The sequence below is a fragment of the Globicephala melas genome, chromosome 2, assembly GCF_963455315.2.
Source record: "Globicephala melas chromosome 2, mGloMel1.2, whole genome shotgun sequence".
Classification (NCBI taxonomy): Eukaryota; Metazoa; Chordata; class Mammalia; order Artiodactyla; family Delphinidae; genus Globicephala; species Globicephala melas.
In genome coordinates this window covers 92,568,397-92,592,445 of record NC_083315.2, presented here as the reverse complement: position 1 = coordinate 92,592,445, position 24,049 = coordinate 92,568,397, and the positions used below count along the sequence as shown (strand labels likewise).

The window sequence follows — 24,049 nt, the reverse complement described above, 5'->3', positions numbered from 1 at the left end:
ATTTGAGTCCTCTCCCTCTTTTTCTTGATGAGTCTGGCTAATGGTTTATCAATTTGGTTTATCTTCTCAAAGAACCAGCTTTTAGTTTTGTTGATCTTTGCTGTTGTTTTCTTTGTTTCTATTTCATTCATTTCTGCTCTGATCTTTATGATTTCTTTCCTTCTGCTAACTTTGGGTTTTGTTTGTTCTTCTTTCTCTAGTTCCTTTAGGTGTAAGGTTAGATTGTTTATTTCAGATTTTTCTCGTTTCTTGAGGTAGGCTTGTATAGCTATAAACTTCTCTTAGAACTGCTTTTGCTGCATCCCATAGGTTTTGGAGCATTGTGTTTTCACTGTCATTTGTCTGTAGGTATTTTTTGATTTCCTCTTTGATTTCTTCAGTGATCTCTTGGTTATTTAGTAACGTATTGTTTGGCCTCCATGTGTTTGTGCTTTTTACATTTTTTTCCCTGTAACTGATTTCTAATCTCATAGCATTGTGGTCAGAAAAGATGCTTGATATGATTTCAATTTTCTTAAATTTACTGAGGCTTCATTTGTGATCCAAGATGTGATCTATCCTGGAGAATGTTCCATGAGCACTTGAGAAGAAAGTGTAACCTGCTGTTTTTGGATGGAATGTCCTATAAATATCAATTAAATATATCTGGTCTATTGTGTCATTTAAAGCTTCTGTTTCCTTATTAATTTTCCGTTTGGATGATCTGTCCATTGGTGTAAGTGAGGTGTTAAAGTCCCCCACTATTATTCTGTTACTGTTGATTTCCTCTTTTAGAGCTGTTAGCAGTTGCCTTATGTATTGAGGTGCTCCTATGTTGGGTGCATATATATTTATTATTGCTATATCTTCTTCTTGGATTGATCCCTTGATCATTACGTAGTGTCCTTCCTTGTCTCTTGTAACATTCTTTATTTTAAAGTCTATTTTATCTGATATGAGTATTGCTACTCCAGCTTTCTTTTGATTTTCATTTGCATGGAATATCTTTTTCCATCCCCTCACTTTCAGTCTGTATGTGTCCCTAGGTCTGAAGTGGGTCTCTTGTAGACAGCATATATATGGGTGTTGTATCCATTCAGCAAGCCTGTGTCTTTTGGTTGGAGCATTTAATCTGTTCATGTTTAAGGTACTTATCGATATGTATGTTCCTATTACCATTTTCTTAATTGTTTTGGGTTTGTTTTTCTAGGTCCTTTTCTTCTCTTGTGTTTCCCACTTAGAGAAGTTTCTTTAGCATTTGTTGTAGAGCTGGTTTGGTGGTGCTGAATTCTCTTAGCTTTTGTTTGTCTGTAAAGCTTTTGATTTCTCCATCGAATCTGAATGAGATCCTTGCTGGGTAGAGTAATCTTGGTTGTAGCTTCTTCCCTTTCATCACTTTAAGTATATCATGCCACTCCTTTCTGGCTTGTAGAGTTTCTTCTGAGAAATCAGCTGTTAACCTTATGGGAGTTCCCTTGTATGTTATTTGTCGTTTTTCCCTTGCTGCTTTCAATAATTTTTCTTTGTCTTTAATTTTTGCCAATTTGATTTCTATGTGTCTCGGTGTGTTTCTCCTTGGGTTTATCCTGTATGGGACTCGCTGCACTTCCTGGACTTGGGTGGCTATTTCCTTTCCCATGTTAGGGAAGTTTTCGACTATAATCTCTTCAAATATTTTCTTGGGTCCTTTCTCTCTCTCTTCTCCTTCTGGGACCCCTATAATGCGAATGTTGTTGCATTTAATGTTGTCCCAGAGGTCTCTTAGGCTGTCTTCATTTCTTTTCATTCTTTTTTCTTTATTCTGTTCCACAGTAGTGAATTCCACCATTCTGTCTTCCAGGTCACTTATCCATTCTTCTGCCTCAGTTATTCTTCTATTGATTCCTTCTAGTGTAGTTTTCATTTCAGTTATTGTATCATTCATCTCTGTTTGTTCTTTAATTCTCCTAGATCTTTGTTAAACATTTCTTGCATCTTCTCAGTCTTTGCCTCCATTCTTTTTCCGAGGTCCTGGATCATCTTCACTATCATTATTCTGAATTCTTTTTCTGGAAGATTGCCTATCTCCATTTCATTTAATTGTTTTTCTGGGGTTTTATCTTGTTCCTTCATCTGATACATAGTCCTCTGCCTTTTCATCTTGTCTATCTTTCTGTGAATGTGGTTTTTGTTCCACAGGCTGCAGGATTGTAGTTCTTGCTTCTGCTGTCTGCCCTCTGGTGGATGAGGCCAAGAGGCTTGTGAAAGTTTCCTGATGGGAGGGACTGGTGGTGGGTAGAGCTGGCTGTTGCTCTGGTGGGCAGAGCTCAGTAAAACTTTAATCTGCTTGTCTGCTGATGGTTGGGGCTGGGTTCCCTCCCTGTTGGTTGTTTGGCCTGAGGCAACCCAACACTGGAGCCTACCTGGCTCTTTGGTGGGGCTGATGGCGGACTCTGGGAGGGCTCATGCCAAGAGGTACTTCCCACAACTTCTGCTGCCAGTGTCCTTGTCCCTTGGTGAGCCACAGCTGCCCCCTGCCTCTGCAGGAGATCTTCCAACATTAGCAGGTAGGTCTGCTTCAGTCTCATCTGGGGTCACTTCTCCTTCCCCTGGGTCCCAATGTGCACACTACTTTGTGTGTGCCCTCCAAGAGTGGAGTCTCTGTTTCCCCCAGTCCTGCCAAAGTCCTGCAATCAAATCTTGCTAGCCGAAGTCTGAGTCTCTAGGAATTCCTCCTTCCGTTGCCAGACCCTCAGGTTGGGAAGCCTGACATGTGGCTCAGAACCTTCACTCCAGTGGGTGACTTCTGGGGTATAAGTGTTCTCCAGTTTGTGAGTCACCCACCCAGCAGTTATGGGATTTGATTTTATTGTGATAGCACCCCTCCTACCGTCTCACTGCAGCTTCTCCTTTGTCTTTGCATGTGGGGTATCTTTTTTGGTGAGTTCCAGTGTCTTCCGGTTGATGACTATTCAGCAGTTAGTTGTGATTCTGGTGTTCTCAAAAGAGGGAGTGAGACCATGTCCTTCTACTCCACCATCTTGAACCAATCTCAAGCTTTTTAATTTGATGTTGTCCAAATTGTTTATTTTTGCTTTTGTTGTTTGTGGAGGTTTGTTTTAAATAATTTGCATTTGTGCTGCTAACTCTAACCTAGTCATCTAAAAGCTAAGGTTTACCGAGAAAGTGCATGGAACAAGAGGGAGGCAATTTAATCCCTGAGCAAAACTGGGCTTGATACCTCCATTCCTTACCCTTTGAGAAAGTAAACATTCCAGAGGAAAGAGTTCGAGAAGGCAGATTGCCAATCCTAATAAAAATATTCTCTCAGTAGGCTGATGTAGGTCTTCACTCAAAGGATGGAGGGGGCTTCCCTGGTGATGCAGTGGTTGAGAGTCCACCTGCTGATGCAGGGGACACGGGTAAAAAAAAAAAGGATGGAGGACATCGATTGGGAATTCAGCTGGCTTTCTTGGCCCACTCCCCCTTAAATACTGATGATGCTGAGTTTGATCCAAAGGTGGTTATCCATCCTCTAGCTATTCAAGGCTCACTACAAAGTTCTTTGGATATAATGGATATCCTCACCTACATCTCCTTGATCCAGGAAAATGAGAATGATGTGACAGAAATCTACTGTGGAAATCTACCAACCAGAGGAAAGATAAGAAATTCTCCATATTTCGGGACTTCCCTGGTGGTCCAGTGGTAAAGAATCTGCCTTACAATGCAGGGGACGCAGGTTCAATCTCTGGTCAGGGAACTAAGATCCCACATGCTGCGGGGCAACTAAGCCCGTGCACCAGCTACTGAGCTCGTGCACCTCAACTAGAGAGCCCACATGCCGCAAACTACAGAGCCCACGCAGCCTGGAGCCCGTGCACCACAAAGAAAGATCCTGCATGCCTAAGCGACGGTCCCATGTCCCACAACTAAGACCTGACAGAGCGAAAAATAAATACAATAAATAAATAAATAATAAATAATCTTAAAAAAAAAAAAAGAAATTCTCCATATGTCTAAGGCAAGAGAACAGAGCTGGGAAAGAAAACGTCAGGTAGAGCCTCTGAGACAGCGGAGACAGCAACGATGATTATAAAGCTCTTTCCTTTTTTTTTTCGGCCGTACCACACAGCATGCAGGATCTTAGTTCCCCGACCAGGGATCAAACCTGTGCAGTACAAGCACGGAGTCTTTTTTTTTTTTTTTTTAATTTATTTTTGGCTGCGTTGGGTCTTCATTGCTGTGCGCAGGCTTTCTCTAGTTGCGACAAGCGCCGGCTTCTCATTGTGGTGGCTTTTCCTGCGGAGCACGGGCTCTAGGCGCGTGGGCTTCAGTAGTTGTGGCACGCGGGCTCACTAGTTGTGGCTCGCGTTCTAGAGCGCGGGCTTAGTAGTTGTGGCACATGGGCTTAGTTGCTCTGCAGCATGTGGGATCTTCCCTGACCAGGGCTCGAACCCGTGTCCCCTGCATTGGAAGGCAGATTCTTAACCACTGAGCCACAAGGGAAGTCCCAGAAGCAAGGAGTCTTAACCACTGGACCACCAGGGAAGTCCCTAAAGCTCTTTCCTTTGAAAATAATAAACTGAGTACAAGAAAATTGAAAGGAATTCCAAACAAGCTATAGGACAGTGACACTGGGGTGACATAAAAAAGACAATTAAAATAAATTTACCAGTGAATCTACAATTATTTCAAAATAAAAAGTTTTAAGAAATCTTTTACCTGAAGCCAACATAGTCTCCCATGACGACACACATTAGCTCCTTCTGCTGCCACACTCAGGACACTTTGCTTCTTGATGTGGAGCATCTGGTAAGAAAAGGAAGAAAATAAAAATCTCCAGGAAATAAATGTTGCAATTATGACATCATGAATGGCACAAGTAAAATGGCTAGAAATAAACAAAGTGGATCATATTTTTTTACACTTACAAAATCCGAAACACATGTCTGCTTCACACACACACACACAAATCACATTGAATGCTTCTGATCCTCTTTTCAGGGTTCACAAAGTTATTCCACAACTGGAAAATAAATCATTCATATTGCAAATGCTAATAAGAGTTGAAAACTCAGATACCTTTTGTTACCACTGGTGTTACAGCAAAAGGTTTCCAGTCTTTATGGCAAGATTCCTCATGCAAAGAACAGCAATTTACTGTACCTAAAGGGAACTCACACAGTGGCTGAGTCTCACAGTATCTACTGTTCAGAATGAGAAAAACACAGACTTAACAGGTCCTTTAAAGTCTTGGATTCATTAAAATATTCAAAACTGAAATAGGGGTATCCTGGAAACATATGCTGGTCCTCTTATTATCTACATTCTTATCATATTTCAAAACATTATACAATTCTAAAATCTTTACTGCATAATCCATGAAAATATCTGCATGGCACAAGATTCTCCCCATTTTACAGGTAGATAAATTACTCAAGAATAGAAAGGCAAAGTAACTTACACTAGCACAATATCTTCCTTTACAGAGCATAAAGTGTTCTATATTCTGAGTATCTTTCATCAATGATAAAAAATGGGGACTGAACTTCAGTTCCATTCTCAATCAACAAGAAGGCTGCAAAACTGGGAACAAAAGCTGTATTTCCCTATTGATAAGAATTTCCAACTAACTCTTTAAATTTCCGGAGCAAAAGTTCTTATCTTATTATTTGTTGTTGTTGTCATGGACCCTTTAAAGCATCTGTTGATATATAAAGAATTCTTGTAACTCAATTAAAATGGCAAATGAATAGATATTTCTCTAAAGAAGATGTACAAATAGCCAATAAGCCTATATGGGAAAAGAATCTAAAAAAGAGTGGATATATGTATAGGTATAACTGATTCACTTTGCTGTACACCTGAAACTAACACAACATTGTAAATCAACTATACTCCAACAAAAATTTTTTTAAAAAAGAAAAAAAATAGCCAATAAACACATGAAAATATGCTTAACACTATTAGCCTTCAGGGAAATGCAAATCAAAACCACAATGAGATACTACTTCACACCACTAGGATGGCTATAATTAAAATGACAGGTAATAGTGTCGGTAAGAATGTGGAGAAATTGGAACCCTCACGCCCCGCTGGTGGGAAAGTAAAGTGGTGCAGCACTTTGCAAAACAGTATGGCCAATCCTCAAAAAGTTAAACACAGAGTTATTACATGAGCCAGCAATTCCACTTGTAAGTATCTATCCAAGAGAAATGGAAACGTGGCCACACAAAAACTTGTATATGTATGTTCACAGCAGCACTATTCATAATAGCCAAAAAGTAGAAACAACCCAAATGTCCATCAAATGGTGAAAGGATAAATGAAATGTGGTATATCCATACAAAGGAATATTATTTGGCAACAAAAATAAGTGAAATACTGATACACGCTATAACATAGATAAACCTTGAAAATATTATGCTACGCAAAAGAAGCCAAGCCAATCACAAATGACCACACATCATATGATCCCATTTATATGAAATGTCCTAAACAGGCACATTCATAGAGGCAGAAAATAGATTAGTGGTTGCCAGGGGCTGGGGGTACTCAGAAGGGATTAGAGGTGTTAGCTAAGGAATATGGGGTTTCCTTTTGGAGTATTAAAAATGTTCTAAAATTCACTGTGGTGATGGATGTACAATTCTGTGAATATGCTAAAATCCAGTGAAGTGTACATTTTAAATTGGTAAATTTTATGGCATGTGAATTATATCTCAATTAAGCTGTTTGAAAAACAAAGAATCTGCTGAAAGCTAACCCTCTCTTAAAAAGTACATCTGTGCATACACGAGCATAAGCTTGCTCCTAAACAAAAAACTTAACGACTTCCCTAAAGTCTAACTGTGAACCATAGCCTAGCTGAATAATTAGTTACTGCCATATCTCAAATTAAAAAAATATTATAGAGAAATTGCCTAAATAGAGCATCTAGACTGGTCTTTTAAAAATATAAGTAAAAAAATTTTTGACTCTCCTCTAAAACTGCCAATGGCTCTCCATCTTACTCAAGTCGAACTCAAAATCCTTATGTCTACCTGACCTGCCTCCTGCCCCCTTCCATTCCCTAACATTCTTTTTCACTGTGGTCCTGCCACAATGACCTCCCTGCTGTTCCTCCACACAAGTCAAGTGTGCTTCAGCCTCAGGGCCTCTGCACTTGTAATTATGCCTTCTTTAAGTTTTTTACTAGATATCCACATGGTTAGCTCCCTTACTTCTTTTAGCTCTCTGTTCCAATGTCACCTCTTCACAGAGGTTTTCTCTGTCTACCCTAAATAAAATAGGAACTCCCTGTCATTCTATTCACCATACTACACTTTTTTTCATAGCACTTACCACCAGTTGATATACAATTATGTGTTTATTTTCTTGCATTAAAATAAGCTCCTTCAGGGCTAGAACTTTGTCTTATTATTATAACCCAGACCTCAGAACAATGCCTGGCAAATAGCCGCCTCTCGGATGTTTTGTTAACTCATTAGGAAAAACACTAATGATCTTATAATAAGAGAGAAATTTATGAGACATAGACATGATACCCATTTGCAGACAATACGGAGAATGACTGAGGGCAATACTTACTGCAGCACCAAATTTCTGCTGGAACTGATCAATGACTGTGTATGTCACTTCCTCTTCCTCTACAGGAGAATATTATTATATATATTTATCTTCCTTGGCAATAGAATAGCCCTCCCACTAATTTTAGCCATAATCCTAAAGTCCTACTCTTTGCAACTCAAATGTCTAGAACTACTGAGACTAAGCCTAGAATACTGAGAACTATTTCATTATCACCTGCATCAGCCCATCCCGTAGTGAACACTATTAGCATCCTATTTGTCAGTTGAGAATAAACAAAAGCCCCACTGATGATATCTTATAAAATAAAATATTTACTCATTTCCTTTGATAATCCAGTAATGTTTCCTTCATCATAAGTTTATGTCTTGAATACTTCAAGACATGTACTTTTAAAAAAATGTTAATACAATTTTTGAAGGTTACTCTCCATTTACAGTTATTAGAAAATATTGGCCATATTCCCCGGTATTGTACAATACATCCTTGTAGCCTATCTTATATCCAATAGTTTGTGACTCCCACTGCCCCACCCCTATATCCCCCCCACACTGGGAACCACTAGTCTGTTCTCTGTATCTGTGAGTCTGCTTCTTTTTTGTTATAGTCACTAGTTTGTTGTATTTTTTAGATTCCACATATAAGTGATATCATACAGTATTTAAGACATGCATTTTCTAAAAGCACATTCATAATAAAAAATAATAGTTTAAAATAAATTAGTCCTGGAGATGGACCAATGTCCACACGTTTGGAATTCTCTGGATCCTGAAAATTAATTATTTTTCTAATTATGTAATTTAAAAGATTAGAGGTATAGCATAACATATAGTTCTTCTTCATCTCCCAAACTTTAAAACTCTGGAGTGGCTCAGGACATAGTCCATAAGCCACTTCCTTTTTTCTATCCATACTTACTCTCTTGGTGATCTCATCTAGTCTCAAGGCTTTAAATATCATTTATAGGCTAGATCTTGAATTTATATCTCCACCTCAGATCTTTGTCTTCATCTCTCAGCTTACACTCAAACTTAGGTTGACCAAAACTAAACTCCTAACCATCTCCCCAAAACCTTTCCCACCCAGAATCCTTCCCATACTTCAGGCTGCTCAAGCCCAAACCCCTGAAGTCATCCTTGTTTCCTCTTTTTCTTTCACAACCACATCTAATCTGTCAGTACATTGTGTTGGCTCCACCTCAATATATATGCAGAATTCCACCACTTCCTACCAACCATATCGCCACCACGAGGGTCCAAACCACCATACCCACTAAACAAAATTATTTCAGTAGCCTCCTAACTGGTATTCATGCTCTTACGTTGGCCTCCTCTCAGCATCTATACAGTATCCAGAGTGATACTGCTTCTTCTGCTCAAAACTCTCCAATGGAAAATAGAAGTTTTAAAAAATACCTTCTAGGGCTTCTCTGGTGGCGCAGTGGTTGAGAGTCTGCCTGCCGATGCAGGGGACATGGGTTTGTGCCCCAGTCCGGGAAGATCCCACATGCCGCGGAGCGGCTGGGTCCGTGAGCCATGGCCGCTGGGCCTGCGCGACCGGAGCCTATGCTCCGCAACGGAAGAGGCCACAACAGTGAGAGGCCCATGTACCACAAAAAAACAACAAAAAAAACCCCCAAAAACCTTCTATAATAGTATAAAAATAGAAATACTTAGGGATAAATATGGCAAAAGATGTGTAAGACATACAATGAGAACTACAAAACACTGAGAAATTAAAGATCTAAATAAATGTAGAGGTATACTGGGTTAATGGAATGGAATACTCAATACTGTTAAGATGTCAATATTCCCCAAACTGATCTATCAATTCATTGTAAACCCAAAAAAGATTCCAGCAGAGTTTTTTCTTTTTTGGTAGAAATTAACAAGCTGATTCTAAAATTCATAGGGAAATGCAAAGAACAAAGGACAGCTGAAACAACTTTGAAAAAGAACAAAGTTGGAGAATTAATACTACCTGCTTTCCAGATCTATCATAAATCAACAATAAACAAAACAGTCTAGTATTGGTGTAAAGATAGAAAAATTAGATCAATGTAACAGAATAGAGTGTCCATAAATAAATAAACCTATATACATACAGAAAACTGATTTTTGACAAAGGTGCAAAGGTAACTGAAGGGAGAAAATACAGACTTTTCAATAAACGGTGCTGGAATAATTGGATGTCCATATGGAAAAAAAAAACCTTGTCCATATCGCATCATATACAAAAGTTAAAAATGGATCATACAGGAATAAAGACGCAGATGTCGTGAATGGACTTGAGGACACGGGGAGGGGGAAGGGTAAGCTGGGACGAAGTGAGAGAGTGGCATGGACATATATACACTACCAAATGTAAAACAGATAGCTAGTGCGAAGCAGCCGCATAGCACAGGGAAATCAGCTCAGTGCTTTGTGGGATAGGGAAGATGGGAGGGAAGGAGACGCAAGAGGGAGGAGATACGGGGATATATATATATGTATAGCTGATTCACTTTGTTATAAAGCTGAAACTAACACACCATTTTAAAGCAATTATACTCCAATAAAGATGTTTAAAAAAAGTATATATAAACATTTTAAAAAAGTGGATCATAGACCTAAATGTAAAACCTAAAATGTCTAGAAGAAAACAAAGGAGAAAATCTTTGTGACTCTGAGCTAGGAGAGGTTACTTAGATATGACATCAAAAGCACAATCCATAAAAGAAAGAAAATGGATAAATGGTACTCCATCAAAATTTTAAATGTCTGCTCTTCAAGAGATGCTTTAAGAGAATGAAAAGACAAACCACAGACTTGGAGAAAATATTTGCAAAGCATATATTTGAGAAAAGACTTGTATCCAGAATATATAAAGAACTCCCAACACTGAATAATAAGAGAACAATCCAATAAGAAAATGAACAAAAGATATGGATAGACATTCACCAAAGATATTCAGATGCCAAATAAGCACATTAAAAAATCCTCAACATCCTTAGTCATTAGGGAAATGAAAAAAACAACCAACCAACCTCCAATGGCTTCTCTTCTCACTGCAGAGTAAAAGCCAAGTCCTTTCAATGATCTACAAAGTCTTCCATGATCCACTCACCCCACTTCATCCCCTACTGCTCTCCTTGCTCCAGCTACACTCATCTCCTTGCTGTCCCTTCAAGATCATGGCATGTTCCTCTCTCAGGCCTTTGCATCTGCTAATTTTTTATGCCTAAAAACCATTCCCCCCAGATATTCATACATCTTGGTCCCTCACTTCCTTCAAGCCTTTACTTCAAATGTCACTATTTCAGTGAGACCTGTCCTGGACACTCAAAAATTGTAAAACCACCCTCTCCTCACATTTCTTCTTTTTCTTCTGTTTTTTTCTACTTAACATGTGGCACCAGCATACTATATAGTATACTAATTTATCTTATTTAGTGTGTTTCCTGCACCATAACTCGATGAAGGTAGAGATACCAAACTTTGGTATCCCCAATGTCTGGCATATAGTGTGCACTCAAATATTAAATAAGCAAATGAATCATGGTATTTTATCTTAATTCGGACCCTAGAAACAATAGCCTAGCTGAGAATTCCACATAGAACCTTGACTCGGGGTTATACCAACTCTGAAGAGTTCTGAACCACAAGAGAGCCTAGAAAATTCAGAGCCCTTGTTCTCACCTGATGGGCTGTACTTGAGGTCATTTAGCAGAGAAGTGGTTGGTGCCTCAGAGGCAGGAGAAGCAGGCTTATATACATTTAGGTCTTCATCTTTTATTGTATCCATCCTGTTTCTTTCTGTATTTAGACTATGCTTACAAAAAACAACACTTAGGTGAGCTTGTTCTTTGTTGTTAACACCATACACACATCAGTGGTAAGGACTCTGGATCTTTCATAGAGAACCCATTCATCCACTGTTTACACTGATTTGAAGATACCATCTAAAGATGGAAGGAAACATCCACCTATTTCTTCTCATGTTAGGAATTACACAGCTAGTGAATTACAGTTAAGGCTTTCTACCCTAATGTGTACATCTGGGTAACATCATAATTAAGAAAATCATTCCATCATACCTAACAGAAGATGCCTTTTCTCTTACTGCACCTTGTTCTTCTTCATCCAGTAGTTCCACTGTAAAATAACCAAACGGCTTCCAACAGGGCTTCCAATCTGAAAGCAGTTAACTATCCCTCTGTCCCCTCCACACCCACAGTTTGATTATGTAACACAGACAGTAATTGGGAATGAAATGTTAGTCCATAGAGCCTTCATCGGCCAGCAATAAATAAGAGCAGAAAAGACTATCCAAAGTACTGAAGACCCCTAATCTTACATCCCTACATAGCTTCCTTGATCATTTAGCAGGATTAGGAGCCTCTCTACATATCCACTTTACCCTTTTTGTTCCAGGACACCTTTGTGGTCATGCAGAATGGTTCTAGAGATATCTTTTCTTTCCTATTTATTCCCATCCTAATGCATTTTCCTTCACACTATGTACTGTTTGGGGGTTTTCTCTCAAATCATTCACACTGTCCCTTCCACTTTCTCAGGCTGGTGCATTAACAGTTCAGTGATGTGAAAGGTAATAAAAGCTAGACTGGAAATCACAAAATAAATATGAGAGAAACATTCCACAGAGACTCTGAAACCATTTATTTTTAACCTAACAGTTCACGGAATACAGGGAAATATTGTATATCATTGATTCTAAGATGCACATTTTAAACAACTCTGAAATTGGATATGATTTACGGTAAATGCACATGATAGTTTAATTGGCAGCTTCTTTTTCTTTCTTAGGGTGGGAAAAGAAATAATGCACATTGTCATTAATGGCATCTAAGATTCAATTAAGTACCCTTAGGTACTTTTCATGGAAAAAGTTTCTCAGGGGCAACTATGTTTCAAATGTCTCTTTCTCCTACACTGTCTAGAAGTGTTGAGTCTGGGTCAGAGAAAGTAAAATTCACTAAAAACTCGGATTAATCAATTATTATCCTTTATCTTGATAATTCTTATTCAAGGTGCTTTTCGGGGAGAACCCTCTATGGCTGATTGAGCCACAGGGCAAAGAAAGAAGAAGAAGGCCATCTTCGAGCCTAGAAATTATAAACAAAGGCCAAGTCCTGAGAATGAATTTAGGAAGAAATGAATCCATGTGTACAGATCACAAAGCTGGTCAGTGGTCAGCCTTCTCCTGAGTTAGGAAATAGTAGTAGTAATTCCTTCATTTTTCTTTACAAACTCATCCACAGCCTAGCTTTGTTCCAGTCCAGAGCTCTGTTCTACTGCAAAGTCTAACAGTTAACACACAATTAACAATCGCTCTACTTCCACCACCATCACTGCCATTTTTAAAAGGTGCTCAAGGGACAAAGAGTGTTTACAGTAGCGTACTCAGTAAGAAATGACAGTTATATAAGCTGGCTGGGGACTTCCCTGGTGGTCCCGTGGCTAAGACTCCACGTTCCCAGAGCAGAGGGGCCTGGGTTCGATCCCTGGTCAGGGAATTAGATCCCACAGGCCTCAACTAAAGATCCCACATGCCGCAACTAAAGATCACGCATGCCACAACTAAAATATCCTGCATGCCACAACTAAGACCTGACGTAGCCATAGAAAGAAAGAAAGAAATACTAAAAAAAAAAAAAAAAAAAAAAAAAAAAAAAAAAAAGCTGGCTGGACTTGTCTGCTTTAAAGTAGGTCTTGATTGGCAGAAGTCCTTTCCTTTCCTCATATCTGCCCCAACGGTAAGAAATGCACAGTTCTATGAGGTCCCAGCTCACCCGTTCCGCCACCCCCCTCCACCCCACACTGATATTCACTCCTCCTTGGAAGGCTTTTTGCTTTTGAGTTCTTGAAAGAAAGAATAGTTCTTGTTCCTAACCCTTTTCTCTTACCCCATTTGGCTTGTCTGAAGCACACTGACCAGATGAGCTTCTATAGCTCTTCCTTCAGGCAAACAATTGTATCTATTCTTGCTAAATTGTTTTAGCTGGCAGAAATAAAGAACAGGGCTACTTCCCACAATTCCAAAATCCCCAAAGGTCTGAAAACCAAAAATTCTTTGTAACTCTTTTGGCAGCAAAACCTGAACTGACATACTATTTACAGTCCTATTTTATTCCACTTAATATGATTATCCATCTGTTTCTCTGTAGAAATGTGTTTTATTACGGAGTGCTGACCAGACCCACTTGAGGTGTTATGTAATATGACCAGTATATACCCTTTGTTAGCTTTTTGAAAAATCCAGAACTAGCCTGAGATCTGAAACATTTAGCCCCAAGGTTTCAAATAAGGGACTGTGAATGTACTGTGAGTGTCTGGTGTTAAATTCGCTTGCTGAGCAAGACAGTTCCTTTCTTTCTTTTTTTTTTTAAATTTATTTATTTAATTAATTTATTATTTTTTTGCTGCATTGGGTCTTTGTTGCCGTGCACGGGCTTTCCCTAGTTGTGGCGAGCGGGGGATACTCTTCGTTGAGGTGCATAGGCTTCTCACTGGGGTGGCTTCTCTTCTTGAGGTGCATGGGCTCTAGGACTGCAGGCTTCAGTTGTTGTGGCACAAGGGCTGGGCTCAGTAGTTGTGGCTCGCGGGCTCTAGAGCGCAGGCTCAGTAGTTGTGGCGCACGGGCTTAGTTGCTCCATGGCACGTGGGATCTTCCCGGACCAGGGATCAAACCCGTGTCCCCTGCATTGGCAGGCGGATTCTTAACCACTGCGCCACCAGGGAAGTCCGACAGTTCCTTTCTGTTCAGATTCCTAACTCTGCCTGCGAGCTGAGTCTCTAGTACTGAGTACCAGATGTCCTCACATTGTAAAACCAACATGATTAAAATTCTCTACGACTGTTCTGCTCATAGTACCTCCCGAAACAGTAAGATAAGGGACAATTCCCAAATACCAGCTTTAAGAGTTCATAAATGCAAGATAACATCTTAGTTTTCCCTCCAACCCCCAAACACTGAAATGAGGCAGAGCAATGAGTTTATTGCTACTGCAAATCCCAATACCAGCATTTAGGGAACATGAAGTTCTCACCATTCACAATCTCGTGTCCAAAAAACATCTTCACTCCTGGGACACTTCGATCAGTCTCCACATTCTTCACTGTTATAGAAAACAATTCATTTGGTTGATAAAAAGTAATATTCCCTAAAACTATAAGAAAATATGTCTCACAAAAGTGCCCAAATCTGAGTTTTATAAAAATCCCTAAATTATCTTCCCCAAGGAATAAAAAGTCAATAATAAATTACAAAGCTATAACCTTGAAACAAGTAGTATAAAGAACAGAGGGAACACCAGAATGGTCCAAGATACACTAAAAGGGCAGTAGTAGTACACTGAATTTAAACTTCTTCCAAAAATATTCTAAGGCCTTTGGGGCTAAGGATTATCTACTTATTATATTTCTACTGATTTTTACTCCACCTAACTCCAGAAAAAAACAAGTCATCTGACTACTTCTAGAGTCCACACCCTGTTTCATGTCACTCTACATGCTTGAGCTATTAATTGTCAGAGACAACAATCCAACTCCTGGCCCAATTATAGGCTCTTCTATGAGTAGGTAAGGGAGTTGGGAGAAGTTTATTTGTCATGTTTACAATACAGTGTCAGTTTTTTCTAGATGGCAGTGCTCACAGCAGCTGTATATTTCCACATTTCTCAGCAATCCAAAACAAATGAGTTTTACCTTCACTAGTCCACTGAACATATTCTTACATAGGTCAAAGATCACCAACTGCCTATTTGTCAAATCCCCAAAAAAGTTTACAATCTTATACTTGGTTCCCATGCATCCACTGACAATACTGTTCTCTCCTTTCTTCTTTGGCTTACAGGACACTCTTTTTTTTTTTTTTGCGCGGTACGCGGGCCTCTCACTGTTGTGGCCTCTCCCATTGCGGAGTACAGGCTCCGGACGCGCAGGCTCAGCGGCCATGGCTCACAGGCCCAGCCGCTCTGCGGCACATGGGATCTTCGTGGACCGGGGCACGAACCCGTATCCCCTGCATCGGCAGGCGGACTCTCAACTACTGCCCACCAGGGAAGCCCTACAGGACACTCTTAGTGTTTATTTCTTTTCCTACTAATTATCTAAAGCCACCACACTGAGCACCCACTCCAAACCAGGCATCTTGCTAATTATTTGCCTGTGTTTGACTATCCAGTAACATAATGAGATAGGTATTTCACTATCTCCATTATGGAGGAATTTGAGGCTCAGAAAGGTTGAATAACCTGCTCAAGGTCACACTACTAGTAAAAGACAGAGTCAGGATTCAAAACCAGGCCTCAATGATTTTAATAAGCATCTTGTAACCAGTGTTCCACTGTCTCCCTGATTTCCTCCTTCCAGTCTCCTTAGCTGTCTCTGCCACCACCACTTGCCCCTTACACATTGATAATCCCTAGGGTGATATTCTTCATGCTTCTTCCTTCTCCTTGAATGATCACATCAACTTCCTAGTTGTCCTGACATACATTATTTCTCCAGTATGGATTATTTCTCTGAGCTCCACTCTCATTTTCAACTAATAGCAGACTTACTGCATTATTTTTCAAATTGATCATTATCTTCTCCCACTAACCAACAAACCTGTTCCTCTTCCCATTTCTATCAATTAATAACAGTATTATACACATAATCTGAGTTATAAATGTAGGAGGCTCTTTGACTATCTAATTCAGCAGTCCCCAACCTTTTTGGCACCAGGGACCGGTTTCGTGGAAGACAATTTTTCCATGGACTGGGGTGGGGGGATGGTTTCGGGATGATTCAAGCACATTACATTTATTGTGCACTTTATTTCTATTATTATTACATTGTAATATATATTGAAATAATTACACAACTCACCATAATGCTGACAGGAGGTGGAGCTCAGGCAGTGCAAGTGATGGGGAGCGGCTGTAAATACTGATGAAGCTTTGCTCGCTCGCCTGCCATTCACCTCCTGCTGTGCAGCCCGGTTCCTAACAGGCCATGGACCAGTACCGGTCTGTGGTCGGGGGATTGGGGACCCCTGATCTAATTGATTACTAGGTTACTTATCCTCACTCCTAAGCATTTCTAGAATCTGTCTTCTCTACTCCATTCCTTGCCAAACCTTAGCTCTGACTCCCATCATTTCCTCTTTATTGGGTCCCTTGATTGTCTGAATAGTTCCCTGTCTATTCTCCTTGTCTCTAGTTTATTGCTACTTCAAACCTTCCTTCATGCTGCTGTCATAGTGATGTCACTCCCTGCTTTGTCCAAATGGTACATAAATTAGTAAGCAGGTGTAACAGTTCTACCATCAACTCCTCCTTTGGGAAGCCTCCCCCACTGTCCTAACCCTACCATTCTCAGATCTAAATTAGCTGAAATTCTGTGTTTCCACAGCATCTTGTGCGTCCCTCTATCACACAGGGTATCACACTGCATTACACCTTTCTACTTGTTTACCTGTCTCCTTACTAGACAAAGTTTTTTGAGGACAGAGACCATGTTATTCTTATCCATATCCCTGGTACCCAGCACAGTGCCTGGGATATAAAACTCAGTAAATGATTACCAAATGAATTAATATTGCAAAAGCCTGGTATAGTCCCATCCTAGCCTACAAAAGTCTATTTTAACTCATAATATGGCTTAACAGTAACACTAATCTCTCAAATGTCATTTACACGTTTCAACTGTGAACTTGAAATTTACTGTGCCAGGAAATCAACTACTCTTAACAAGTCAATATTCTAGCTGAATAAAAACTATATATTGGGGCTTCAAGGTGAGCACATGGAGGAGACTAAGAGGGTGGCATGCCTAGAGAGGGTAGAAACTCTGAGCCCCTTCCCACATACCTTGCCCTATAAATCTCTTCCATCTGGCTGTTCCTGAATTTTATCCTTTAAAAATGAATTGGAATTGAAACTGGGAGGTGTAAAGGCTACCTTGTGACCAGGAGGATAACACATGGTCGCTGAGGTGGCAGAGCAGGAGCACAAGACACCTGATCCCTCCTGGCATCTTTCAGCCACTGCACTATTCCTCAGTAGTCTACCTCTGGGCTTCTTTTTGCATGAGAAAAATTAACCCCTTACAGTCTTTGTGAATTTGTCTGTTGAAGCCAAAAGCAATTCTAATACAGTGGTTATTTTTAATTTCAAGGTGCATATGGAGAGAAATTAAAAGAAGTACCCAGTTAAAAAAAACTCTCTATATTGAAAATTTCCACTATCATGTCAATAAAAGTATAGAAGCGGGGACAAGCCAGCATATGCAGCCATGTTGCTCTGTTAGGGAAAACAGCATTCTAATCCTCCTCCCACCCTTTCCCTAAAATAGGAATAATGCCACTCTCCCAGTTGCTAAGCGAGCGCAGAACCATCACCCAAACTGAGTTATTAGTTTCCTAAAAGGCAGGAGATTATGAGAAATAAAATGAGACCTTTCTTCAGGACAACAATCTTGTTAGGGTCCACATGCTGGAGCACTCCCTCAAAGATGCCACAAACCAATGTGAGTTTCACTCTTCTCCACAAAATCTGATTGAGGAAATGGTAGTCACTGGTGGGATCCATGCTATTTGATTCCAGAAGGAGTCTTCAAATAATCTTCTTTAAGTATCCAAACCCTTGAAAATAAAAGAGATCTATGATTTTTTAAATATTTTGGGGAAAATGAGGTTATTTTTCCTTTCCCCATACCTGGGATAAGAAAAATTAAAATATTAGAGAAATTCAATTCTGTTCATCTTTTTAGAATGATAATGAGAAAAATATCATTGCCAGCACCAACTCTAATTTATACATGGGAAACTAAAAAGTTATGACTTCAGGCAAGGGCTTCCCTGGTGGCGCCCTTGAGAATGGTTGAGAATCTGCCTGCCAATGCAGGGGACACGGGTTCGAGCCCTGGTCTGGGAGGATCCCACATGCTGCGGAGCAACTGGGCCCGTGAGCCACAACTACTGAGCCTGTGCGTCTGGAGCCTGTGCTCCGCAACAAGAGAGGCCACAACAGTGAGAGGCCTGCGCACCACGATGAAGAGTGGACCCCGCATGCCACAACCAGAGAAAGCCCTCACACAGAAACGAAGACCCAACACAGCAAAAATAAATTAATTAATAAACTCCTACCCCCAAATCTTCTTAAAAAAAAAAAAAGACTTCAGGCAAGGTGGGTTTGACGTCTTTGTCTATAAAATGGCCTAATGTCACTTTTCCTTCCTTAGCTAAATGGAATAAGAAGAACATTTAGAGGCTTTTTAATAGCACATGCATACATCATTTTAACAGCAACCAAAAAAACTAAAAGAACAAATGAAAAAAAATGATATTGGCAAACACCTGCCAACACATTGCAATAAACTGTTTACCCAGAAACGTCTGGGATCTAACCTCTTCTAGATGAAGCCTCTTCTAGGTTAATCACATTTCCAGAGTTTCACACTGTAACCAACCAAAGAATAAGTGACTTAGAACTATCACAATTTACGCATTACCAATCCAGCTGCCATGTCACTGCGAGGGCCATTCCACCCGACCCTGGCCACAGCTCAGGGACTGGGCTGCTGTAATGTCACCAGTCATGTGCAGCCTGACAGATTAACTGACACATGCCACACACTGGTTTTGTAAAATTCAACTGTTTTTGTAAAAATGATGCATGCTTATAAAAAGGATAACAATGCAGAAATGTACAAAGAAAAAACTTTATCTTGTAGAAATAGCTATCATTCATAGTAGACACTCTTATAATCCTCAGTGTAATACTGTAAATTAAAAGATAAAAAAAAAGATGAATCCTTTTCTCTAAGTATCTTTTAGAATAATCCTGTTATTCGGATGTCTTTGTATTTAGAAGCTCAGCTAAGTGTTCCTCCACAGTGGTTAAATTTAAAAGTGGCTTGCCTTTGCCCCACTTGGAATAGTCAACCAGTGAATTTTGCAATTTAGTTTAACTATAAAACACTGACTAAATAACTAAGGCCCAATTTGACTAGGAAGAGGTGAGACATTACATAGCATTTTTAACCAGATAAATAACTTACACTTTAATATTTTAAGGTCTAGCAAGTGCCTTCACAATTATTATTTGTTGCCTACAACAACTACCTAATTTACAGATGTAGAAACTGAGGCTTAAAGATTTAAGACACCTGCCCAAAGTTACACAGCTAGAAGGTAATGGAACCTGAACTAAAACCAGGTCCTTAGTGGAGGATGTGTGCAGTCTAGTGCAAGACAAAGTGTTATGCATCCAGAAAGAACAGAAAACAAGTCACCAGAGTGCCTGGAAAAATCATTCTTCTTTGTTCAAGTCAATCCAACTGGTAAAAGGGGAATTTTTACAGAAATAAAAGAAAACATAAAACTGGAAAAAACAGTCCTTAATAGAGGTAAAAATTAATTTATATTTTTAAAAGATACATAAGAAATAACCTTGTGAAATGCCTGGATAATAAAGAAATTTAAGAAATGTTAAAGTAAATCAGAAAAACATTAACACAAAGCAAAGCGCCGACTGAGGATGGTTGCAAAAGGTTAAGATTCAAGATTAGGGGCTTCCCTGGTGGCGCAGTGGTTGAGAGTCCGCCTGCCGATGCAGGGGACATGGGTTTGTGCCCCAGTCTGGGAAAATCCCACATGCCGCGGAGCGGCTGGGCCCGTGAGCCATGGCCGCTGAGCCTGGGCGTCCGGAGCCTGTGCTCCGCAACGGGAGAGGCCACAGCAGTGAGAGGCCCGCGTACCGCAGAAAAAAAAAAAAAAGATTCAAGATTAGGAAGGAGCGAGTAAGGTCAGGACCTAGAGATGGGCTTCAAGACAGACTCAGAAAATGGACATTCACCTCGGTGACATCACAGGTTTTTCTACCATACTTACGCTCTCAGAATAAAAAGAAGGTCCTGTGGCCTAGATGGGCATATCCAACATGTCACACTCTGCTTATTCAGGCAGACATCATTAGGTCAGACAAAAGTAAGTCTATCGTGAAAACAATTCAGTAAGACTAGAACCTCAGTATCCTTGCTAAGCCGTTAAAGCCTTAGGTAAAGCTTAAAACTAGTAACCTAAATTGACTTGACCATTTCGCTAATACAGGGTTCTAGTGCTTAAGTACTAACTGATAGCGGTCAGAATTTGGTTCTTCCATAACTCAAACCAGTTCTGTACAAAGTAACACTCGAGGGGTGGGTAAGGGGTGTAAAGGCACTGAAGCCACAGGAAAAGAACTGGTTCATCTTAAAGGGTGTACTAATTTAACGGGTGGCTTTAAATGTTTTCAAGAAAACAAACAAAAATATGCCACAGGAACAAAATGCAAATTTCCTCGTTTTTAAGGCAAAATAAGAAACTTCAAATAAACGGCGGGCCATACGCTAGAAATTCTCTCCTCCGCCGTTGGGTTTGTTTTTCTTTTTCCTCCGACGAAAGTTTGGGAAATCTTGTCTCTATTTCAGCCAAATGGTGAGTTACTCGAGCTTCAGTCTTGAAGTGAAAAAAGAGGGACTGCTGTTAAGGAAAAACTCTCGGGGAGTTCCAAGCCCGCGGTGGCGGTTATCAAAGGACAGTCCCGAAAACTAAACCACGTAGCGCTGGGAACCCACTCTACAGGTCGGACGCCAGCCGGCCTGAACCAGAGGTCCCGTCTGTTTCCCGAGGAGCCAATCGGCGCGCGGTCCCGAGGCTGGCTCTCGAGCGCCCCTTGCGGCCGAGAGGAGAGAGGGCCCCCAGGAAGAATCAGGAGGTGCAACTCCCAGCATGCAGTTCCCGGGAGACACACCCTAGCGTTCACTCAAGCGACGTTTTGTCTGTTTTTATTGTTTCTCTCCGCAATCCATGCCAACCGTAGGGTGGAATTTCTAGTGTAAGAGTTCTGTTAGAAACAGGTTGGCTACACCGCCTGCCACACGTTATTGTGTTGTAAAACAGTGGGTCAATGGTGTTGCCCTTTTAATTGTGGGCGCTAGGGTCAGAATTGCCCCTTTAAGGCCGGTGGCATCATGTTTCCGGGGGCGTGGCCCGTCTTTAGCTAGACCCGGCCGGGCGCTGGGCTGATTCATTCGGGGGCTGGAGCTAGGAACGTCGACGTCGGCTCCGGCGCTGAGCTCAGCCTCATTCCCAATTGGCTGGGCCTCCGGGCCGCCCTCCCCCGCGCGCCACCTCTGGGTTCCCTTCCCAGTCCACAGTAGAACCACTGCCCTCTCCCTTCTTGACCCCTGGCTCTTCCTCCCATTCTTCCCTCCCTACCGCCGCCGCTGTCGTTTCTGGCGCCGCTGCTCCCGGAGGAGCTCCCGGCTCGGTGATGGGGTCCCGGGCCTCCACGTTACTGCGGGACGAAGAGCTCGAGGAGATCAAGAAGGAAACTGGCTGTGAGTTCGGGCAGGGGGTGGGAACGCGGCCGAGCGCCTCCGGTTGGCCTCAGGACCAAGGGCGACTGTCGCTGAGGTCTGGAGATGAGGTCCCGGGAGGTTGGGGGGAGTCCTGGGCAGCCTCCAGCGCTGGAGCTTCGGGGATGATGGAGGACCTGTTCTTAAGCTACAGCTACCTGGAGCAGGGCAGTGCCTCTTGTGGGGCTGTCCTTCCCACCAAAGGCGGGAGTCATGATCACCCGTAGATCACTGATCCCGCTCTTTTCTCTTCCCCCTGCTCTTGAAAGCCCCCCGAACTCTTTTCCTTTATCTTTCCTCGCACCAACCTCAAATTCAGGAACTGTGGATGGATTCTGTAGAAAACCTTCTGTCCGTTCCCGTGATGTTTCTGGGCAAGGATTTAAAACCACTGACAACTGTGGGAAATCAAACAAATTCTTGCCACAACCGGAAAAATAAATCCAGAAAGTGAGATCGTACAGTAAGGCTTTGGAAGACAGGACGGGACACCTTAAAGAATCAGGGGTCTGAATATGAGACTTCTTTCATTCTGAGTTTGTGGAGAGAAAGCACGGATACTGTGACTACCAGTTTTTTATTTACAGTGAGGATGCTTGCTGTCCTAATTTCAGATCTATTGATTTCTACTATGCTGGGATACTTCATGCAGTCGCCGTGGAAATTGGATATGCTCCAAAAACCTCAGTGTGAATTTGTACTAGGAACTGATTTTTTACAGTCCAGTCTCTTCCTCATTAACTGGAAAGGGGCAACAGAGTTTTGGGAATTCAGAAGCCCGGTAAAACACCATCATACATTTGTGTAATCCTTGATAATGCATACATTATTTTCTCTTCTCAGTAATTCATTATGACTCTTGTATTTTACATGAGTTATGTAAACATCCGGGCTCTGAGTCTTCATGATACCTGTCTTTGATAATGAGATGACCAGTAAATAACTCAGTGGTCCATTCGCAGATAATATTGAGTGCTGGGGGAACCTCAGAATTATTCAGGCAGTGGTGGCCTGAGATAAATTAAATGCTGTCCCATGCTTTCTGACAAGTTCAACTTTCTAGAATCTTCAAGTTGGAAGGGGTGTTATCTAGCCTCATCCCTTGTCAGACTGGTTTACTGCTTTCAGCATCTCCTAACTTACCGTCATTAAGCCTCTCCATAAAGACTTTAAGGGCCTCACCGCCTACCAATGTAGCCCTTTTGATGATTTTGAATGAATGACAGAAAGCAGTTAGCTGTTTATAATGTGCAGTACTTATTTGGCCACTTGACCTTATGGTCATTTTATGACTTACCCTGACTCCAAGAGTAGAAACGTAGGCAGTTTGGATTCAGCAAGCATTTTATTACATTTTGTGGTTATGACCTCTGGCCACACTTGTGAGAACATAAGAACTACTGTGGGTCTAAGGTGACACCAGAGTTAAAGCATTCATGCTTAAAATTAAAAGTCACATAATGAGGGAGTGTAAACCAGAGTGAGGGTGGGAAAAAGCTATTTTTACCTCAAGAGGAAGGGAGCAATAATCTCATTCTGGTTTTATTACATTTGACCAAATGAAAGTGGCCTCAATTGCCTTAGGACTCTGGATTATATTTTACTGTGTGACCTTGTGAGAACTGAGTACTCCTGCAGAACTATTTTCCTAGTTGCCGAAAAGTGAATCAAGCCTGAGGGAGAGTCTCAGCCACAACCAGTACAAATGTATGTATTGAGCCAGAAAGCCTAATGAAACAAGTACTTATTGAATTTTTGCAATGTCTATATTCAGTACGATACTGGCTACTCAAAGCAGATGGTGACAAAAGATGCTCACAAACCTGTCATAGAGATAAGCCCACAGGAGTTAGGATTAGCATCAGGACATAGGGTACCTGAAATTGTGTGGCACCTCTTTCAGAACTCAGGGAAGAGTCCTTGTGAGCTGGCTTTGAGGAGGACAGGAATTGGGCCTTGATTCATGCATGAATTGATTAGATTTGGATAAATTAACCTAGGGCATTTTGGGTGGCTTCCAGGTGCTTTCTCCCCCAGTATGCTACCTGTCATTCTTCTGCTCTGGGAGTTGAGCCATCAATTTATCCAGTTAGTGCCGATCAGCAGAGTTG

General features: G+C 41.0%; 2 protein-coding genes across 2 annotated transcripts in view; one reads left to right on the top strand and one right to left on the bottom strand.

The window, feature by feature from the left end:
- EXD1 (exonuclease 3'-5' domain containing 1) overlaps positions 1-21,035 on the bottom strand; it is a 38,662-nt gene extending 17,627 nt beyond the window's left edge. Inside the window, exons 1-7 of the mRNA XM_030842987.2 lie at positions 20,927-21,035; positions 17,995-18,180; positions 14,600-14,668; positions 11,627-11,684; positions 11,229-11,356; positions 7,552-7,610; positions 4,684-4,770 (exon numbers count right to left, since the gene is read on the bottom strand). Of these exons, the coding sequence (XP_030698847.1) occupies positions 4,684-4,770; positions 7,552-7,610; positions 11,229-11,356; positions 11,627-11,684; positions 14,600-14,668; positions 17,995-18,127 (534 nt within the window). The 5' untranslated portion in view covers positions 18,128-18,180; positions 20,927-21,035. The remainder of the gene's footprint in view (positions 1-4,683; positions 4,771-7,551; positions 7,611-11,228; positions 11,357-11,626; positions 11,685-14,599; positions 14,669-17,994; positions 18,181-20,926) is intronic.
- Positions 21,036-21,618: 583 nt separating this feature from the next.
- The window catches only part of CHP1 (calcineurin like EF-hand protein 1), a 36,729-nt gene continuing 34,298 nt past the window's right edge, over positions 21,619-24,049 (top strand). Inside the window, exon 1 of the mRNA XM_030842988.2 lies at positions 21,619-21,920. Within this exon, the coding sequence (XP_030698848.1) occupies positions 21,854-21,920 (67 nt within the window). The 5' untranslated portion in view covers positions 21,619-21,853. The remainder of the gene's footprint in view (positions 21,921-24,049) is intronic.